The sequence below is a fragment of the Leucopleurus acutus genome, assembly GCF_964270905.1.
Source record: "Leucopleurus acutus genome assembly, chromosome: 8".
NCBI classification, from domain to species: Eukaryota; Metazoa; Chordata; class Mammalia; order Artiodactyla; family Delphinidae; genus Leucopleurus; species Leucopleurus acutus.
Genome location: NC_139151.1, coordinates 14,429,124 through 14,447,771, shown reverse-complemented (window position 1 = coordinate 14,447,771; position 18,648 = coordinate 14,429,124). Strand labels below are relative to the sequence as shown.

General features: G+C 48.3%; 1 protein-coding gene across 1 annotated transcript; it reads left to right on the top strand.

The window, feature by feature from the left end:
- The first annotated feature begins 2,576 nt into the window (after positions 1-2,576).
- Positions 2,577-12,559, top strand: HINFP (histone H4 transcription factor). Its single transcript, XM_082843807.1, is given in 11 exon segments — positions 2,577-2,602; positions 7,172-7,365; positions 8,855-9,084; positions 9,375-9,486; positions 9,666-9,818; positions 10,345-10,422; positions 10,509-10,629; positions 10,716-10,854; positions 10,952-11,076; positions 11,599-11,941; positions 11,943-12,559. Coding segments are annotated over 10 exon segments (1,536 nt in total). The 5' UTR covers positions 2,577-2,602; positions 7,172-7,181; the 3' UTR covers positions 11,994-12,559.
- Positions 12,560-18,648: the final 6,089 nt, after the last annotated feature.

Below are 18,648 nucleotides of genomic sequence, written 5' to 3'. Positions count from 1 at the left end.
CGCTTTAAGATTTTCTGGCAGCCTTTTTTTTTTTTTTTTTTTGTGGCCTCTCCCATTGCAGAGCACAGGCTCCGGATGCGCAGGCTCAGCGGCCATGGCTCACGGGCCTGGCCGCTACACGGCATGTGGGATCTTCCCGGACTGGGGCGGACTCTCAACCACTGCGCCACCAGGGAAGCCCTTTCTGGCAGCTTTTAAAGAACAAATATCTGGATGTGTCTTGAATTATCCAGCCAAAATTGTGTCTTGTTTTCAAGAGAAGCAGATTGAGATGGAAGTGACCTATGTTAGACAGCAATACACCGTTTCAAATTTTGGAAACATGCGTGGATTCCAGAGATATCCTGAACTTTTTGCTCTATAAATATTGTTTGAGTCTACACAGCTCAGTGAATGGATTTTTCTTCATGAAATTGCTAAATTAAAGCTAAGAGCCATCTTTAGTGGTGTAAATCTGAATTCAAATACAGCTGGCATTTTATGAAGTATTAATATACCTATGTGCTTTTGAATGGATAAAGTTGATAAAACATATTTTTGTTACTCTTGAATTATATTTTAAAATAGGGACAAAGTTTAATTCATTGTTTGTTGTTAGTAACAAACGTCATGCACAAAATTCTGATTTTACTCTGTCTTTGCTATTTTTAAAAAATATTTATTTATGTGGTTGCGCCGGGTCTTGGTTGCGACAGGCAGGCTCATTAGTTGCAGGTACAGGGCTCCTTAGTTGCTGCCTGCATGTGGGATCCAGTTCCCTGACCAGGGATGGAAACCCGTCCCCCGGAATTGGGAGCTCAGAGTCTTATCCACTGCGCCACCAGTGAAGTCCCTGGCTTTGCTATTTTTTTTTTGCGGTACGCGGGCGTCTTACTGTTGTGGCCTCTCATATTGCGGAACACAGGCTCTGGACGCGCAGGCTCAGCGGCCACGGCTCACGGGCCCGGCCGCTCCGCGGCATGTGGGATCTTCCCGGACCGGGGCACGAACCCGTGTCCCCTGCATCGGCAGGCGGACTCTCAGCCACTTCGCCACCAGGGAAGCCCTGCTATTTTTAATGGCATCTTTAAGTTCATTTTATTTATGTTGAACATGTAAGGTGTTTTCTGATTATATAAATTATATAGGTTTATATTTAGGTTAGAAAATATAACGCAGTAAATATCAATCCCAATGAACTTTACTAAGGTACATAATTTTTAAACAAATATGTCTTGGACCCTTACTGAGTTTCAGCCACTAGGCTAAACAATGGGGTTATAAAGGTGAAAAACACACGCAATCCCTGCCCTCTCTCACTGAACTGAGTCTAGTGCAGAATGCAGACACATAAATAGGCAAATACAATACCGCATGATAGAGCTGTAATGGGGAAATGCAGGAAAGGGATGTCCAGGAAGACTTCCAGGAAAAAGAAGCATCTTCGTTGAGACCAGAAGAATGAGTAGGAATCAAACATATGTGGGAAGGGGAGAAAGGGAAGATTATTCCAGGCAGAGGAAACAGCAAGTACAAGGCAGGGGAGGAAAGGCGGCTAGGTGTGGTGGAGAAACTGAAAGAAATGTGGGGGCTGGAGAGCAGAGAGTGAGTTCGAGAAGCACTCAAGACATGGTGGAGAGAAGTATGCAGGACCCGGATGCTGAACAGTCTAGAAAGCCTCAGTATGGTTTGGGGCTTTGTCCTGAGGACAACAGAATGACTTTGAGTGTTTAAAGCAGGGTGGTGGTTTGATCAGATTTGCTCTTTGTAAAGATCACTTGCGAGCTCCGTCGAGAATGGTTTGGAGGGAAGTAGGAGTGCCCGCAGTGGAACCAGTTAGGTCAGTGTAGACATCCGGGATGGACGTTGTTAATGGACTAGAGAGGGGGCGGCGAACATCAAGAACGGGGGATGAACATGAGAGATCCTGTATTTAAGGGGGTAGCATTTACAGGACTTGGCAATGCATTGGATGCTACGTGTGAGGGAGGAATCAGCCATGACCGCCAGGTTTCTGACTTGAAGGAGTCATTCACTGAGCCTGGTGACACAGGAGGTGAGGTGTAGGGGAAAGAGATGCCACAAGGAATACTGATATTTAAGAAACAGTAAGATTAAGAAGGTGAAGGACCCCCCCAGTTTGGGCTGAGCGGGGCTTGCTGTGCTGGGCACGGAGCCTCGCATGCCTCCTCCTCCGCCGCCCCGGTCTCCTCCACCTGTTCCTCCGCCTCACCGCCCACGCGGCCAGCTAGCTTGATAACCAACAGAAGGTCGGAGACCCCTCTGTGCGCTCAGCCCGAGCTCTGCGCATGCCCAGTGGGTGCCGTGGGCCGAGCCTGCGCAGTTGGGGGAATTCGGGCCCTAGGGATCCCCGCTTGCGCCACGCTAGGAGAACCGCGGCGCCAGCAACGGTACCTTTCCGCGCGTCCCGCCGCCCCTCACTCCCGCCCCTTCCGTGTTTTGGTCGCGCATGAGTTCCGTCAGTCGCAAGGGCGATTGGTTGTTAGAGGGATCCGAGAGCGGCGATTGGCTGTCGTTGGCCGTCGCTCAAGCGCCCTCCCGGAGACGGTGTGAGGTGGGCGAAGAGCAGGAGAGATCCCGGAGCAGACTAGACTGATCGACGGTAAGCCGCGGGTTCTGGGATCCGCCGGGCAGCGTCGGGCTGGGCTTTGGGCTGGCAGCCGAGGCCAGGCTCTTCCCCGGTCGCTTAGGCGAGGCTCCCTCTTGCTGTTCGGCCACGCTGGTCTGCCTGGTGCCTGCAGCGCCTTGACCCCAACTTCGACTCGAACCTCTCGTCTGGGGCTTCGCTGCCGCTGAGACACGGTCGCCGCCACGCCTTGGGGGAAGCCTGCGGGGCTGAGAGGGAGAGGTTTACCCGCCGGAACGGTCTCCTTCTTTCTCTCCGAACTCTACCTGTGCTCCAGGGGCCCGGTCCTCACCGCTTAGGGCAAGTCTTCCCTGCTTCGCCTGCCACTGGGATTTCTCCCTGTTCAGCTTTCCCCCATCCGGCGCTTTGTTTTGGTCGTTGTCTTAACACGTCAGTCTTATCTCTTCGACCACATTGTGAGTCCTTAGGAGGTTCCGGATCTGGGTCCCTCCTTTCTTGAACACCATTCAGGGTTCATTCGGTGTTTTGCGTTACAATTTATACTCAGGTATTTGCTGATTGCTTCTTACTATGACTCCTGATGAAAGAAAGGGTTAGGAATCCTTCGGGCTTTCCTTTTGTTGATCTTTTTGTAGAATTCGTGCTTAGATCATCTCATCCTTAGAAGCAAGGATACGAAGAGCCAACACTTGTTGAGTTGTGGCGGTGTGTTATGCTAGGCATTTTAATATCTATTATCTGGTTTAATCCATAAATCAGTTCAATGAGACAAGCATGATTATTCCCATGCTACATGGGAAACCCGGGCTTAAGTAACTTGCCTGAGGTCACATAGCTAGTAAATGTTGGAACTTTCTAATCAGATCTGTTGAATCCATCATCCACTGCTGTGATATTAGTATCCTGTTTCACATTTAAGGAAACAGGTTCAAAGAAGCTAGGTGATTTGTCCAAAAGTAAAGTAATAAGTTAACAGATTTACTTAAACATTAAAAGAGGTTGTAGTAGGTACGTGGTGGCCCTGCAGTTAGAACTGAACACAGCACAGACCAGGCTTTCTAGGAGCTCACAGCTTATTGGAGGAAACTGACAAAATAGCTACTCAATAAAACATGCTTTGGGTATTGTGTATTTGGATATGATGTTTGTGGGGAGGAAGGAATCAGACATGAAGAGGTAAGACAGTCTGATGTAGGAGGAGAACGGAGCCAAGCTCCCTGGTTTTGAAATCTGTCTCCATCATTTTCTAGCTTTGATCTTGGGTAAATTACTTAACCTTTCTGGGCCATTTCCTCATCTGCGAAGTGGGTAATAATGGTACCTACTTCAGTAGGGTTGTTGTGTTAATGAGTTTTTATACATATACTTAAAACAGTGCTTGGCATATAGTAGATAGTTAACAGGTGTTATATTTTTCTAGGCTGAGCAAACTCATTGAGACAGGAAGCTTGAGCCCAGGTCTTCTGACAACTGGTCCAGCACCCTTTTCTTATACAGGTTGCCTCATTTGCATCCCTTGCCTACAGAAAGAGGAGTGGTGACCAAATAGTCACTTTGTCCTACAGCTTCCCAGGGTAGAAACAAGCAGCGTACAGGGAAAGAAAGTAAAGAACGCTGGGGGATGGTGAAAGAGGGATTCAGGGAGCTTTGCCTAAATTTCAAGTCATTCTAGATATCTAGATAGCCTGCTTCCTGGGCCTTACCACAGTCTAACAACAGGTATGTGTTTAGAATATCTGTGCTCAGCATTGTGCTGGACACAGTAGAGGGACACAGGCGTGATATGGTATCTGCTCAGAAGCAGCTAATATTGTCCAGTTGGGTAGATGAGAGTAGAACACAAAACAACCATGAGTGACCAAGGGCAGCAGAAAAAATAGGGTTGAGCTTTTCTGGTTTCAACTATGCTAGCCATCAAACCGAAAGGCGAGAGTGATTTGAGGGGCGGGGTAGTTTAGGAACGCTTCCTGGGATATAATCACATCCCCACATTTATTGAGTTTCCCAAGAGTACAAAGCTCTGGGCTAATGCTGGGAATGAGAAGTGAAGAAGAGATGGGCTCTGCCCTGAGAAGCTCCTCGTCTAGGGGACACGCATTCTGTTCCATTGTAACAGGTGGTTGGATGGAGGTGTGTACCGAGTGCTGTGGAGGCAGGAGGGGGGATATGTCAGCTGTACCTGGTTGAATTGGGAGAGGGGTCACCAAGCAGGGGGCATTTGGGCTTGAAGCAAATGAGTAGAGGTTTCTCAGGCAGAGCGTTTTAGGAGAATGTAGTATGTTTAGGGACAAAGATTACTGACTCAGAGAGAAAGAGGGAATAAATGGATAGGTGTGGGAGGAAGGGCACGACCTTTGGATTAGAATCAGGGCACTCTTACACCAAATGAAGTGAATGAAGTTTGGAAGAGGACTCAGCACAGGGCTGACACGTGGTAGGCCCTCATGTGTTAGTTCCCTTACCCAGCTCCTGGAGAAGTAAGTTGCGGCCAGTTGGAGAAGAGCCTTGCATGCTGTGCTAAGTGGACTTGATCCTGAAGGTAGTATAGGAGGTTTGGACTGCTATATCTGACCTAGGAAGGCTTTTCCTACTTCTTCTACCCCCAAAGTGTAAAAGTAGTCCACAGTTTCTCCTAATAGGGCTTCACTATTAGTCTACCAAGAGTTCAGCAACCCCAAGTACTCACACCCCAGAGTGTCAAAGGTAGCTGGCTTCTTCTCAGAGGAGAGGCAAAGGCCGTGGATTTAAAAGGGATTTCTTTGGTAAGCAGTTAGATATAGTAGGTTCTTACAGTTGTAGCTATGAAAGATGTTGTGCATTTTGTGTTTTCTGGGTTTTTTTCCTTAGTATGTAGTAAAGTTCTTTTTCAGAGTTCCCACCTGTTTCAGGAAGGCCAGCAGCTGCAATGCCCCCGCTCCCTCTCAGGTTACCACAGTGGGGACAGCAAGAATCAGTGAGAATCCTCAGGAAGAGGTGACACTCAGGGGACAGAGTCAGGGCCTATTAGTGTCTTTTCTAACCCCAGAGATTTTGCTTGCAGTATCATCTGTCATTCTTTGGGTTTTTTTGTTAATTTTTTTTTATTTTTGTCTGTGTTGGGTCTTCGTTGCTGCTCACGGGCTTTCTCTTAGTTGCTGCGAGCGGGGGGGACACTTTTCTTTGTGGTGCGCGGGCTTCTCATTGCGGTGGCTTCTCTTGTTGCAGAGCACAGGCCCTAGAGCATGCGGGCTTCAGTAGTTGCAGCGCGTGGGCTCAGTAGTTGTGGCTCACGGGCTCTAGAGCGCAGGCTCAGTAGTTGTGGTGCAGGGGCTTAGTTGCTCTGCAGCATGTGGGATCTTCCCGGATCAGGGCTCCCTCCCATGTCCTCTGCTTTGGCAGGCAGATTCTTAACCACTAGAAGTCCCTGTGTTTTGTTTTAACGAGGGAAACTGTTCTTTTATTGTTCCTCAAACTCTGTTCCTGGAAGCCCCACCAGAACTGGAGCGCTGAGTTAAGAGAGCATATTTCTAGGCCTAACCCAGCCTTACCGAATCCAAACCTTTAGGGGAGGGGCTGGAAACCTCTGCATTTGTGTGCATATTAAAGTTTGAGAACCTTTAGTTTTTTTAATTCAGCTTTCTTCAGCAAATATTTATTACATGCCTAAGTGTGCCTAGCACTGTGTACACCCAGTATAAACTGGACAGGTAACCGCCTCTTACGTGAAGTGGAATCTGCACTGTTGTTCAGAGGATGTTAGGGCCATGGTGGAGTAAAGCACTGGATAGGTTAGGCAAAGGGAGTTTGTACGGCACTTTGTAAGTCTGGCAGGGGACTTACGATACAGTAAGAAATAAGGAGCTTCGATACAGTAAGAAATAAGGAGCTTCCAAGGTCATCTGTGTGCGTAGGAAAGAATGTGGACTTTGGAGTCAGCCTCACCTGACCCGACCACACTAGTGTGTGATCTTGGTCAAACCAGTTAACCTCTCCAAGCCTTAGGCCCTTATCTACAAATGAAGTTAAAAATAGTGCTTACCTCATAGGGTGGTGTTGGTAATTAAATGACACAAGGCAAATAAAGTGCTTAGTAGGTGCTTGGCGTATAGTAAGTGTGAAATTAAAAGCAAAAGGGCTTGTTACTCCATTCTGAAGTAGCGGATGTTCAGGAGTAGAAGGGTTAAGTTACTTGGCCAGGGTCGCACAGCTAAGTAGGTGGTGGACAGAGGCGTCTGGATTTGAACCCTGGGTCATTCCCCAAAGCCTTCTTTTTGAACCTGAGCATTGTTCTGCTTCCTGTAGGAGTAATTCCTTCTTGGCGGGTTGCTCTGAAGCTCCTTGAAAAAATGTCTGTTGAAGTTCTTAGCTTAGAGCCTGGCACATGCTCAGTAATGTTAGTTTGTATTCTCCTTTCCCAAGAACAGCAGACAGCTTCCAGGGGTTTAAGGACCTGCTACTCTGTCCTTATTGAAAAAGCATGGAGTTTGTCCCGGGCCACTGGAAAATGTCTTCTGGGTCTAGGCCGGCTGCCCGCCCCGCTGCTTACGCCCAGCAGCACTTGGGTGGAATCCTGGCAGCTGCTGATTTCTTCCTCCCCCTCTATAGGGTGAAGGCCATGCCGCCCCCTGGGAAAGTTCCTCGGAAGGAGAACCTGGGGCTACAGTGTGAGTGGGGGTCCTGCTCCTTTGTGTGCTCAGCCATGGAGGAGTTCTGCGAGCACGTCACTCAGCACCTGCAGCAGCACCTGCAGGGCTCCGGGGAGGAGGAGGAGGAGGAGGAGGAGGAGGAGGACCCGCTGGGTAAGGAAGCAGGACACAGCAGGGGAAAGAGCTCGAGGGTTGGTGGAAAAGCTGATTTTCCTTGCTGCACAGGGGGAAGGCAGCCGGCAAGAGTGGTGGTTTATTTTCCTAATTGTGCTTTTTTTTTGCTTTGTTTATAAAAGCACTGTAGACTCATTATAGAAAACTCATTCAACAAGGATATATGGAATGAACCTGCCATCCTGCCATCAAAAGTCAATTACTGGGCTCCCCTGGTGGCGCAGTGGTTGGGAGTCCGCCTGCCGATGTGGGGGACACGGGTTCGTGCCCCGGTCTGGGAAGATCCCACATGCCGTGGAGCGGCTGGGCCTGTGAGCCATGGCCACTGGGCCTGCACGTCCGGAGCCTGTGCTCCGCAATGGGAGAGGCCACAACAGTGAGAGGCCCGCGTACCGCATCTCTCAGCATGTGTATACATAAATTAGATAGATATGATTTTATTTTTTTGAAAATGATCATATTGTACAAGCTGTTGGCAAGCTGCTTTTTTCACTCTCTGGTAGTGTCTTTCAATTTTTTTTTTTTTTTTTTTTTTTTACTGTGACCACCAGTTAGGAATACATCTTACTTATATCACAACCCTGTACACAAAAGTTAAAAAATACTAAAAACAATACTTGCCTTTATTAAATTCTCTCTGAATTGTTCTATCTTATTCTCTTTCATTAAAAAAAAGTGTGATTTGCAGTCCCCTAAACCGATTTCACTACCCACTAATGGGTCACAACGCAGTTTGAAAAATTCTGTTCTACAGAAGGTATAGAGACACCTCTCCTTCCCCGACCTCAAATTCTGTTTTGAGTCTAGTGACTGCGAACTATAACTCATAGCTTCAAAAGTCAAGTAATATTTATTCAGAAGAGAAATTAGGGGATTATTTTTAAAAATATCTACTTTTCAAAACAAGTAAACCCTTATAAAGCAGTGGAAATTTGGTGCTTAGACAGATGCTAGAGAGACAGGAAGTGGAATTGAATAGTCCTAGGGAATAGTCCATCCTAGGGAAGGCTGATCTTGGGCAGCATATGGGGGAAAGAAGGACTTCCGTTTTGACAGGAAGGAGTGGGAGGTGTCTCAGCTTCTTGGGAACAGCAGAAACTCGGAGCCACTGTAGCAAATGCCAGCCACACCTGCTGTCTCTGAGTCACTGGCACTGGGACATGCACACACTGTCCCCCTACCTAGACCGCACTTCCCCTCCACCTGGTTGCAGTCTAATATTTATACATGTGATTATTTGATGTTTTTTTTCTCCCTGACTGAAAGCTGTACGAGGACAAAGACTGGGACTCTTTTTTACTCGTCGTTGTATCCCTGGTGCCTGGCACACAGTTAGTGGTCATTAAATACTAGTATTTGCTGAGTGAATTCCTGGCATACCAGGTCAGTCTGGCATCCTCCCTTGCTGCTAAGTGGACGGAGAGCTCTGGAAAGTATCAGACTCTTCCTTCTAAACCCCTTTTTGCAGAGGAAGAATTCTCCTGCTTGTGGCAGGAGTGCGGCTTTTGTTCTCTGGACAGTTCTGCTGATCTTGTGCGCCATGTCTACTTCCACTGCTACCACACCAAGCTGAAACAGTGCGGGCTGCAGGCCCTGCAGAGCCAGGCCGACCTCAGCCCCTGCATCCTGGACTTCCAGAGCCGCAACCTCATCCCTGACATCCCTGACCACTTCCTGTGTCTGTGGGAACACTGTGAGGTTAGCAGGCAGAGCCAGTAATAGGGGTGGAGGGAAGTTGGGGATCTCAACTAAAGATGCCTTGACCCTCTCAGGAGGAGGAGTTGTGGCTCGTGGTCTTTCAGGGATGCCCTGTATTCCTGAGGTTCCCGCTAGCAGCCCTCCTACATTTCTGGGTAGCCCCCTTGCTCAAACTTTCCTATCCCCACCAAGTTAATTTGGGAGAGAGCCGAGAAGCCCCCTTTGGACACCTAGGGGTAAGAGTCCCCCCACCCACCCTCAGTCCTTACCCCAAGTTGCTCCTGGCACAGAGCTCCTTCGACAATCCCGAGTGGTTCTATCGGCATGTGGAAGCGCACAGCCTGTGCTGTGAATACCAGGCAGTCGGCAAGGACAACCACGTGGTGCTGTGTGGCTGGAAAGGTAGGGCCACTCTTTAATTTCTGACCTCTAAAGAAACCTTGGGGTTGCTAAGGGGCCAGGGCAGCTAGGGGTGGGACCAGTCCTGCAGGGCAAGGTTGGCTGCTGACTGGAGAGACGTGGGGGTACCAGAGCCTACTCTGAGGGTTTGTAGCTGGACCTGACTGGACCTTCCTTCCCAGGCTGTACGTGCACCTTCAAGGACCGCTTTAAGCTTCGAGAGCACCTCCGTAGCCATACCCAGGAGAAGGTGGTGGCCTGCCCCACCTGCGGGGGCATGTTTGCCAACAACACCAAGTTCTTAGATCACATCCGTCGCCAGACCTCGTTGGATCGTAAGCGGTCGGAGCGGGGGCATGGGTGCAGGCTTGGAGTGGAGGTCGGGGGCACATTCCCAGGAGAGGGGACCCCTGAAGGTATCTGCAAGTTGGCTGCATCTACCTTAAGGGCTCAGTCACCTACCACAGTCTCTGCTGATAGAGACTCATTAGACGTTGTTATTCCATGCTTACTGTGTGCCACAGCTCTTATCTCAGTGAATCCTAGCAGCAGCCCCATGAGGTAGGCCTCTTGTCCACGCTTTTGGCAGATGAGGAAACTGAGGCTCAGAGAGGTTAAATCGCTTACCTGAGATCACACAGCTAGTAAGTGGTCAAGCCGGAATTCTAATTCAGCTTCTCAACTCCAAGTCCCATGCTCTTTCTGTGATACTGTGTCCGTCCATAGTTCCCTAAGCTCCCCGCTCCTCCTCTGGTGGTTCCCTTCTGCCTGGGATGGTTCCCCTCTCCCAGCTTGCTCTCCTCTCTGTGCCTCTCCACCATCCCTCACAACCCACCCTCTCTTCTGCCCGCCCCACCACAGAGCAACACTTCCAGTGCTCTCACTGTTCCAAGAGATTTGCCACGGAGCGGCTGCTGCGGGACCACATGCGTAACCATGGTGAGTAGCTGGCCACGCCTCTCGTCCCGGCCCGCCCTCCAAGCTTCCACTAGCCCTCGGATCACAGCCTCCTCTCTGCTCCTCAGTGAACCACTACAAGTGCCCTCTGTGCGACATGACCTGCCCACTGCCATCTTCCCTCCGAAACCACATGCGCTTTCGCCACAGCGAGGACCGGCCCTTTAAATGTGACTATTGTGACTACAGGTAAAGGGAAACGGGGATTGGAAATCAGAAAACTTGTGTTTCAGGGTCCCCCATGCCCTCTGACCCCTCCTGACCTCTCTCGGCAGCTGCAAGAATCTGATCGACCTCCGGAAGCACCTGGATACCCATAGCAAGGAGCCAGCCTACAGGTGTGATTTCGAGAACTGCACCTTCAGTGCCCGGTCGCTCTGCTCTATCAAGTCCCATTACCGAAAAGTGCATGAAGTGAGTGGGGCTGATGGTGGGGAAGGGCCAGCAGAAGTGTCGGGGAGCCTGGCGTTCGGGGGGAATCTAGCCTCACTCTCCCTCCCCTCCCCCCCAGGGAGACTCAGAGCCAAGATACAGATGCCATGTGTGTGACAAATGCTTCACGAGGGGCAACAACCTCACCGTGCACCTTCGCAAGAAACACCAGTTCAAGTGGCCCTCAGGGCACCCCCGTTTTCGGTATGCTCCTCCCAGATTCCCACACTTTTTCTTCATACCTTTCAACAATTTAGAGACCTTGAATTTGATGGTGCTTTGATGTCCACCATCTCCATTTAGGTTCAAGGAACCTCGAGAATAGTGGTGGGGCAAAGATTATTTTTCTGATTTTTGAATCCAAGGCACGATGCCAAAAACAGTAAATGGCGCCCAAAGCCCTGTAGCCGGAACCAGGGTGTGAGCCCAAGGGTCCTAATCTGTAGCTCCATGGCCTGCTCATAAATCCTTTGACAACACTACTGTCCAGTACAGATAATTCCTCCCTCTCCCCTTCCCTCCCCTCCCTTTCCTTTTTGAGTAATGATCCTTCTTGCCTTTTCTTCTAAATATTCCAATAAAGACCTCTTTTGTCTTTTACCTCCATCACTTAGAATCCCAGAGCTGCTTCTTTCCCCCATATTTGTCCCTTACCTCGCCAATCTCCAGGCCATTTCTGCCTCCCCCTGCCCTTGTTTGCTGCCCTCTGTGCTCCTCCTTCACCAGGTACAAGGAGCATGAAGACGGCTACATGCGGCTGCAGCTGGTTCGCTATGAGAGTGTAGAGCTGACACAGCAACTGCTGCGGCAGCCACCAGAGGGATCGGGCCTGGGAGCATCACTGAATGAGAGCAGCCTGCAGGGCATCATTCTAGAAACAGTGCCAGGGGAGCCAGGACCCCAGGAAGAGGCTGAAGAGGAAGAGGAAGGTGGGGGTGGTGAGGGGACAGCCCTCTCGGCCTCTCAGGACACTTCAAGCTCTGTCATCCACGTGGTGAATCAGACCAGCGCCCAAGGTGAGCGAGAGATTGTCTACTATGTGCTGTCTGAAGCCCCGGGAGAGCCACCTCCAGCCTCTGAGCCCCGCTCCGGGGGCGTCATGGAAGAGCTTCAGGGGGTAGCTGAGGAGCCACAAGTCCAGATGGTGTGAAGGCTGCAGACCCTGACCGCTGCTACCCCAGACCCCAGCTGGGGTTTGAGCCGGGCTGGTGGCAGTGCCCCTAGTGGGCAGCCCTTGCCAATGGTTGCCTTTAGGAGTGGTGCTGAGAGCGGTGCGGTCCACTCTGGACCCGGCTTGCATCATTCGGCAGACTGAGGGACTTCCCTTTTGTGCCAGACCACATTCTGTGGGGGTCCTGAGGAGTTTGGATTCTTTGGTGGGGGCACCCTGGTTGTGTGTGTTCTCATAGAGGGGACTAGTGTCAGGCTTAACCCTAACCCCCAGACGTGCTAGAAGAGTGATTGAAATCCATAATCAACTCACATCCATTCCTGTCTTTAGGGGTCCTTAGGCCCAGGGGTGACATGTAACTGATCCCTGCAAGGGCCCTTTCCTCACAACCAGCCAAGGCATTTCCCTCTAAATGGTTCCTCCTGCAAACCCCAAGGACTTTCATGGTCATCCTCAGGGATGGGATTGGAGGCATTGAGTATGTGCGTAACAATTGTTTTTGGTAATAAAAGAAACACTTGGGCCATTACTCACTTCTTCTTCCTTATGTTTGGTGGTATTAACTAGATAATGAGGAGATACAGCTGCCCAGAAGAGGAGCTGAATAATTAGGAGCTGAATAAACCTCTTTTAGTGACTGGGGTTTGTTTTGTTTTGAACTGTCCTCTTGTTCCCTGCCCCCCTCCCCCGCACCCCACCTTTGGTGAAACTTCTCCATTTCTTCTTGGAACATCTACCATCTCTATAGAGGTCCCAGGCATAGGCCAGGAGTGGGCAGTAGAACACTCTAGGACGGACGAGTGGGGCTTGCCAGGAAGCCAGAGCACCCAGGCTGGCCCCACGCTCTGAGTGCTGCTTAGAAGCCAGCGCCTCTGGGTTGGGGGTTCTTTACCTGTGGAGCTGTGGGACTAAGAAGGAGGCTTAGGGCGGAGGGTGGATGTGGAAGCCCTAGGGAATAGCAGGTACTGGGGGTCCAGGAGCCAAGTTAGAAAGTTGTGTATCTGAATGTGCATTTTCCTGAGGAAAGGGGTCTGTTTTTTCAGTAGATCCTCAAGGGGTTGGAACCCTCCTAAACAAGAACCATTTTTTTAGGCCTGTCCAGTCACATCTTAGTGCTCTGTGTCATTCTTAGGGTCTCTGCCACTCTCAGGGGGTCAGGGAAGTACTCTCAGGGGTCTTGGATGGGCAGGAAGCTGCCCCCAAAGTGTTGTTTTAACACTTTTTAAAAAGGACTAATTCTTACTACAAAAACTGTGTGCCTATTGCTGAAAGAATTAGGAAAGAGAAGTCTCTTCATTAATTCCATCAGCCATTTACTGAGTTCTTCCTATAGTCCGGGTTTTGTGACAGGTGCTAAGGATACAAAATGGATAAACCCAGGCAGGATCTGCCCCGGAGGGACCTGCAGTACAGAGGCGAGGAAAGACCTAAATGGAGTGAGGTAAGTGAGAGGCCTGTCAGGAGTGAGTGGAGTGAGAGGCCTGTCAGGGTTCATTGAGGAGGCTCAAAGCAGGAGCTGACAGTATTACTTGGCCAAGGGATCAAGGGCTTTGTCAAGGAAACAACTAGAGCTACCATCTACAAAGGGGTGGCCAGTTTTTTCCGAGCAGAGGAGACTAGGTCTGTAAACGAATCTAAAGGGGTACTTTGTGGTCTGCAGCACAGAGGGCAGTGGGTTGTGGAGAGAGACAAGACTGGGAAGGAAGGCAAAGCCGCCCAGAAGGACTGCATCAAGTTTTAGAACGGTGATTCTGCCAGTGATGGGGAGTGAGAGAGCAGGCAGGTGCAAGTTAGGGGGCTGCTGCTGCAGGAATTCAGGCAAGAAATAATGAGGGCTTTAAGGTCAAGTCAATGTAGATGTTTACTTCGCCTCTGCAAGAGCCCCTTCAAGAAATAGCAACATGTTCTCTAACACCATATACGAAAATAATCTCAAAATGGTAAAAGACCTAAATGTAAGACTGGAAACCATAAAACTCCTAGAGGAAAACACAGGCAGAACACTCTTTGACATAAATTGTAGCAATATTTTTTTGGATCTGTCCTAAGGCATAGGAAATAAAAGCAGAAGTAAACAAATGGGACCTAAATAAACATAAAAGCTTCTGCACAGAAAAGGAGACCATAAACGAAATGAAAAGACAACCTACAGAATGGGAGAAAATATTTGCAAATGATGTGACCAATAGGGGATTAATATCCAAAATATATAAACAGCTCATACAACTCAACGTCAAAAAAACAAACTGACTAGAAATTGGGCAGAAGAACTGAAGAGACATTTTTCCAAAGAGGACATGCAGATGGCCAACAGGCATATGAAAATATGCTCAACATGGCTAATCATCAGGGAATGCAAATCAAAACCACAATGAGATATCACCTCACGCCTGTCAGAATGGCTGACATCAAAAAGAACACAAAGAACATGTTGGTGAGGATGCGGAGAAAACAGTACACTGTTGGTGGGAATGTAAGTTAGTGCAGCCACTGTGGAAAACAATATAGAGGTTTCTCAAAAAACTAAAAATAGAACCACCACACCATCCAGCAATTCCACCCCTGGGTATATATCCGAAAAAAACACAAACTAATTTGAAAAGATACGTGTACCCCAATGTTCATAGCAGCATTATTTACAATTGCCAAGTATGGAAGCAACCTAAGTGCTCATCGACAGATGAATGAATAAAGATGATGTGGTTTATATATACAGTGGAATACTACTCAGCCATGTAACAGAATGAAATTTTGCCATTTGCAACAATAAGGATGGACTTGAAGGATATTATGCTAAGTGAAATAGGTCAGACAGAAAGATAAATACTGTATGATATCACTTATTTGTGGAATCTAAAAAATACAACAAGCTAGTGAATGTAACAGAAAAGAAAGAGACAGATATAGAGAATAAAGTAATGGTTACTAGTGAGGAGAGGGAAGGGGAGAGGGACAAGATAGGGGTAGGGGGTTAGGAAGTACAAACTATAATGTATGAAATAAGCTACAAGGATATACTGTACAACATAGGGAATATAGCCAATATTTTATAATAACTAAATGGAGTATAAACTTTAAACATTGTGAATCACTATATTGTACACCTGTAACATATAATATTGCACTTCAACTATACTTCAATAAAAAATAAATAATTTTAAAAAGAAAGCAGGACTTCCCTGGTGGCACAGTGGTTAAGAATCCGCCCGCCTGCCAATGCAGGGGACACGGGTTCAATCCCTGGTCCAGGAAGATCTCACATGCCGCAGAGCAACTAAGCCCATGCGCCACAACTACTGATCCTGCGCTCTAAAGCCCATGAGCCACGACTACTGAGCCCGCACGCCTAGAGCCCGCGCTCCGGAACAAGAGAAGCCACTGCAATGAGAAGCCCACACACCGCAACGAAGAGTAGCCCCCACTCACCGCGACTAGAGAAAACCTGTGCACAGCAACGAAGACCCAATGCAGCCAAAAATAAATAAATGAATAGATAATTTTATATATATGTAAAAAAAGGCATTGAGAAAGATTTTTCTTTTTCTTTTTTAAATGGCAACATGGAGGAGAGAGGAAACACAAGTGAAGACTTCCGTAAGCAAAGCCACTGAATCTCCAGGCTCACCCCTCTAGGATCCTGTGTCAATTTCACCACCCACACCCTGTCCTTCCACTAAACAAGTATAATTCTGCTCCCCCATCAGGCCTTCGGGTAACTGAAGACAACGGAGGCTTCTTCGGGCTAAGCACCCTCAGTTTCTTCTAAACCTGTGTCGTGTGGTTTGGAGTCCCCTCTCCACCCCCGTGTCCTTGGGGCCTCTAGTTTTGGTGGTTACACCATGCTCTCAGTTTAGTATGAAGCCGCTGCCCTCGGAAGCCCTAAGCCTTTACATGTTCTGTTATTGCCCAAGCTGTGCTTCTTCACTTTAGATGTTTGCAGTGGTTATCTTGGACCCAACAGCAAGCCCTCGTGTTTATCCTCATTAAATTTTGACCTGTGAGACTCGGTGGACAACTGTCTCCAAGTGTTAGGTTAAAAGGTTGAATAGAACAGGGCCAGAGGCAGACCCCAAGGGCAAGTCATTAGAGGCCTTTCTCCCAGTCAAGGCGAGATGAAGCCTAAAGGCTCTGAACCCTGATAAGACTGTGGTGCCCCATTCTCCGTGTATAATTCAAAATGAAAATATTAAACCCGGAAGCAACTACAAGTAAGTACATGATTATACTTTCAAAATATATATTTATAAACTATCAAATTCTGGTCTCAATTTTTTTCTTTCATTCTTTGGGTGCCCTTGGTTTGCTGGTGTTCTAAGCAGTGGCTGGGGCTGCCCCTTGAGGGATTTCTCCAGCATTACTGATGCCATTCATTCCTCAGCTGAGCAGTGCCTTCAGGATCAGGCCAGCACCCCGTGAAAAGGGCCTCCCCTACCAGTCATACCAGTGACGCCCACACCAAATCCCATTGCTCGGTCTGGACCATGGGGAGTGCAGAAGACATTTTGACTTGCTACCATGTGATTGCAGTTCTCCAGGAGGAGGGAATCCTGGGCTCTTTGTGTGTGCGTTAGAAAGCACCGGACCGGAGAAAGGGGTTATTGAGTCTAAGCAGCCAGAGGCCTGTGGAAGAATATAGAGGCTGGGGGTGGGTGACAGCAGATCCCTGGAGGGAGGAGGGTGCCAGTACTAATTCGATTGCCTTAAAATTTCATCTAGAGTCAGACATCATGGTGCCTGAAGATTAAGGAGATACCTTGTCTTACTCTTCTCAAAGGGATGGCGGTAGGAAGAGAGGGCAGGTGGCCCAGGAGTGTGGAAGCTGATGCTTCATTTTTCTTGATTAGGGCAAGTCCATAACCTCACACAAGAGCACAGAAGAGCTGAGTGGGTAGAAAAGAGAAATGATTCTCCAAGATGAGAAGAGGGAAGAATAGTCATGGGGAATCAAGTCATTTCTGTGAGATTGTGACCTAGTGAATATAGGCTCCCAATGAATGAATGAATTTGCTCAAGATCAGGAACCCCACGGTGCACTTTGCGAATGAGGAGCATACTCATTTCATGTACAGTAGCAGAGGGGTTCGAGCCTGAGAGGGAAGGTTGGGGGAGATTGTGAAAACTTTTCATAGCATGCTAAATAGCTTGAATTTCTTGACTGAGCAAGGAATATGGAGGACAAGTAGATAGACAAAGCTTGGAAAGTAATGGAGACATCCCTTGGAGTAGAGGGAAGGCAGGATGGGAGGGGATGTGAATTTAGTTTGTAGGAGGTGTAAGGTGTGAGAGGGATTTCATGCCTGGCAGTCTCTATTTCCTTGATAGAGTAGGGATTAATGTTGTTGAGGGATAATTTGTTGGATTAAGGAGATTTATAACAACTGTCAAGTTTTAGAAATGCCATTTATAGATATAGGAGTGAGATAGATCACCTAACAACTCAGCAGAGGCGGAAGACCGAGATCAGGCAGTGGCAACTTCAACACAACCAGACACTTTTATGTAGCAGATACCAGCACCCCCGGAGCAAAAGCAGAAGACAGACCACTGGGTTGATCCTTGGCCATGGCTTGTCTGCTTGGACATGAGTTGCCTAGGGTCAAGGAGCAGGGGTAATTAGAGCAGCCAGAGAAGGATCGTGAGTTCAAAACTGGGCAGGGAGGCCCTAGGAGACTAGTTAGAATCAAATACAGTGAGCCTCTGAAGATCAGAGGGCAGGAGGGAAAGGTGGTCAGAAAAGGGACATTTTTAAAGTATTTTTTTAATTGAAGCATAGTTTCTTTTATAATTAATTAATTTATTTATTTTGGCTGCGTTGGGTCTTCATTGCTGCGTGCGGGCTTTCTCTAGTTGCGGCGAGTGTGGGCTACTCTTCGTTTTGGTGCGCAGGCTTCTCATTGTGGTGGCTTCTCTTGTTGCGGAGCACAGGCTCTACGCACGTGGGCTTCAGTAGTTATGGCACACGGGCTTTAGTAGTTGTGGCTCGAGGGCTCTAGAGCGCAGGCTCAGTAGTTGTGGTGCACGGGCTTAGTTGCTCCGCGGCATGTGGGATCTTCCCGGACCAGGACTCGAACGCATGTCCCCTGCATTGGCAGGTGGATTCTTAGCCACTGTGCCACCAGGGAAGCCCTGTTGAAGTATAGTTGACTTACAATGTAGTGTTAATTTCTGCTGTACAGCAAAGTGATTCAGTTATATATATACGTTCTTTTTAATATTCTTTTCCATATGGTTTACCACAGGATATTGAATATAGTTCCCTGTGCTATACAGTAGGACCTTGTTGTTTATCCATTCTATATATAATAGTTTGCATCTGCCAACCCCAAACTCCCAATCCATCTCTCCACCACCCTCCCTCCCCCTTGGCAACCACAGATCTGCTCTCCATGTCTGTGAGTCTGTTTCTGTTTCATAAGTAGGTTCATTTGTGTCATATTTTAGATTCCACATATAAGTGATATCATATGGAATTTGTCTTTCTCTTTTTGACTTACTTCACTTAATATGATAATCTGTAGGTCCAGCCGTGTTGCTGCAAATGGCATTATTTCATTCTTTTTTATGGTTAAGTAGTATTCCACTGTATATATGTACCACATCTTCTT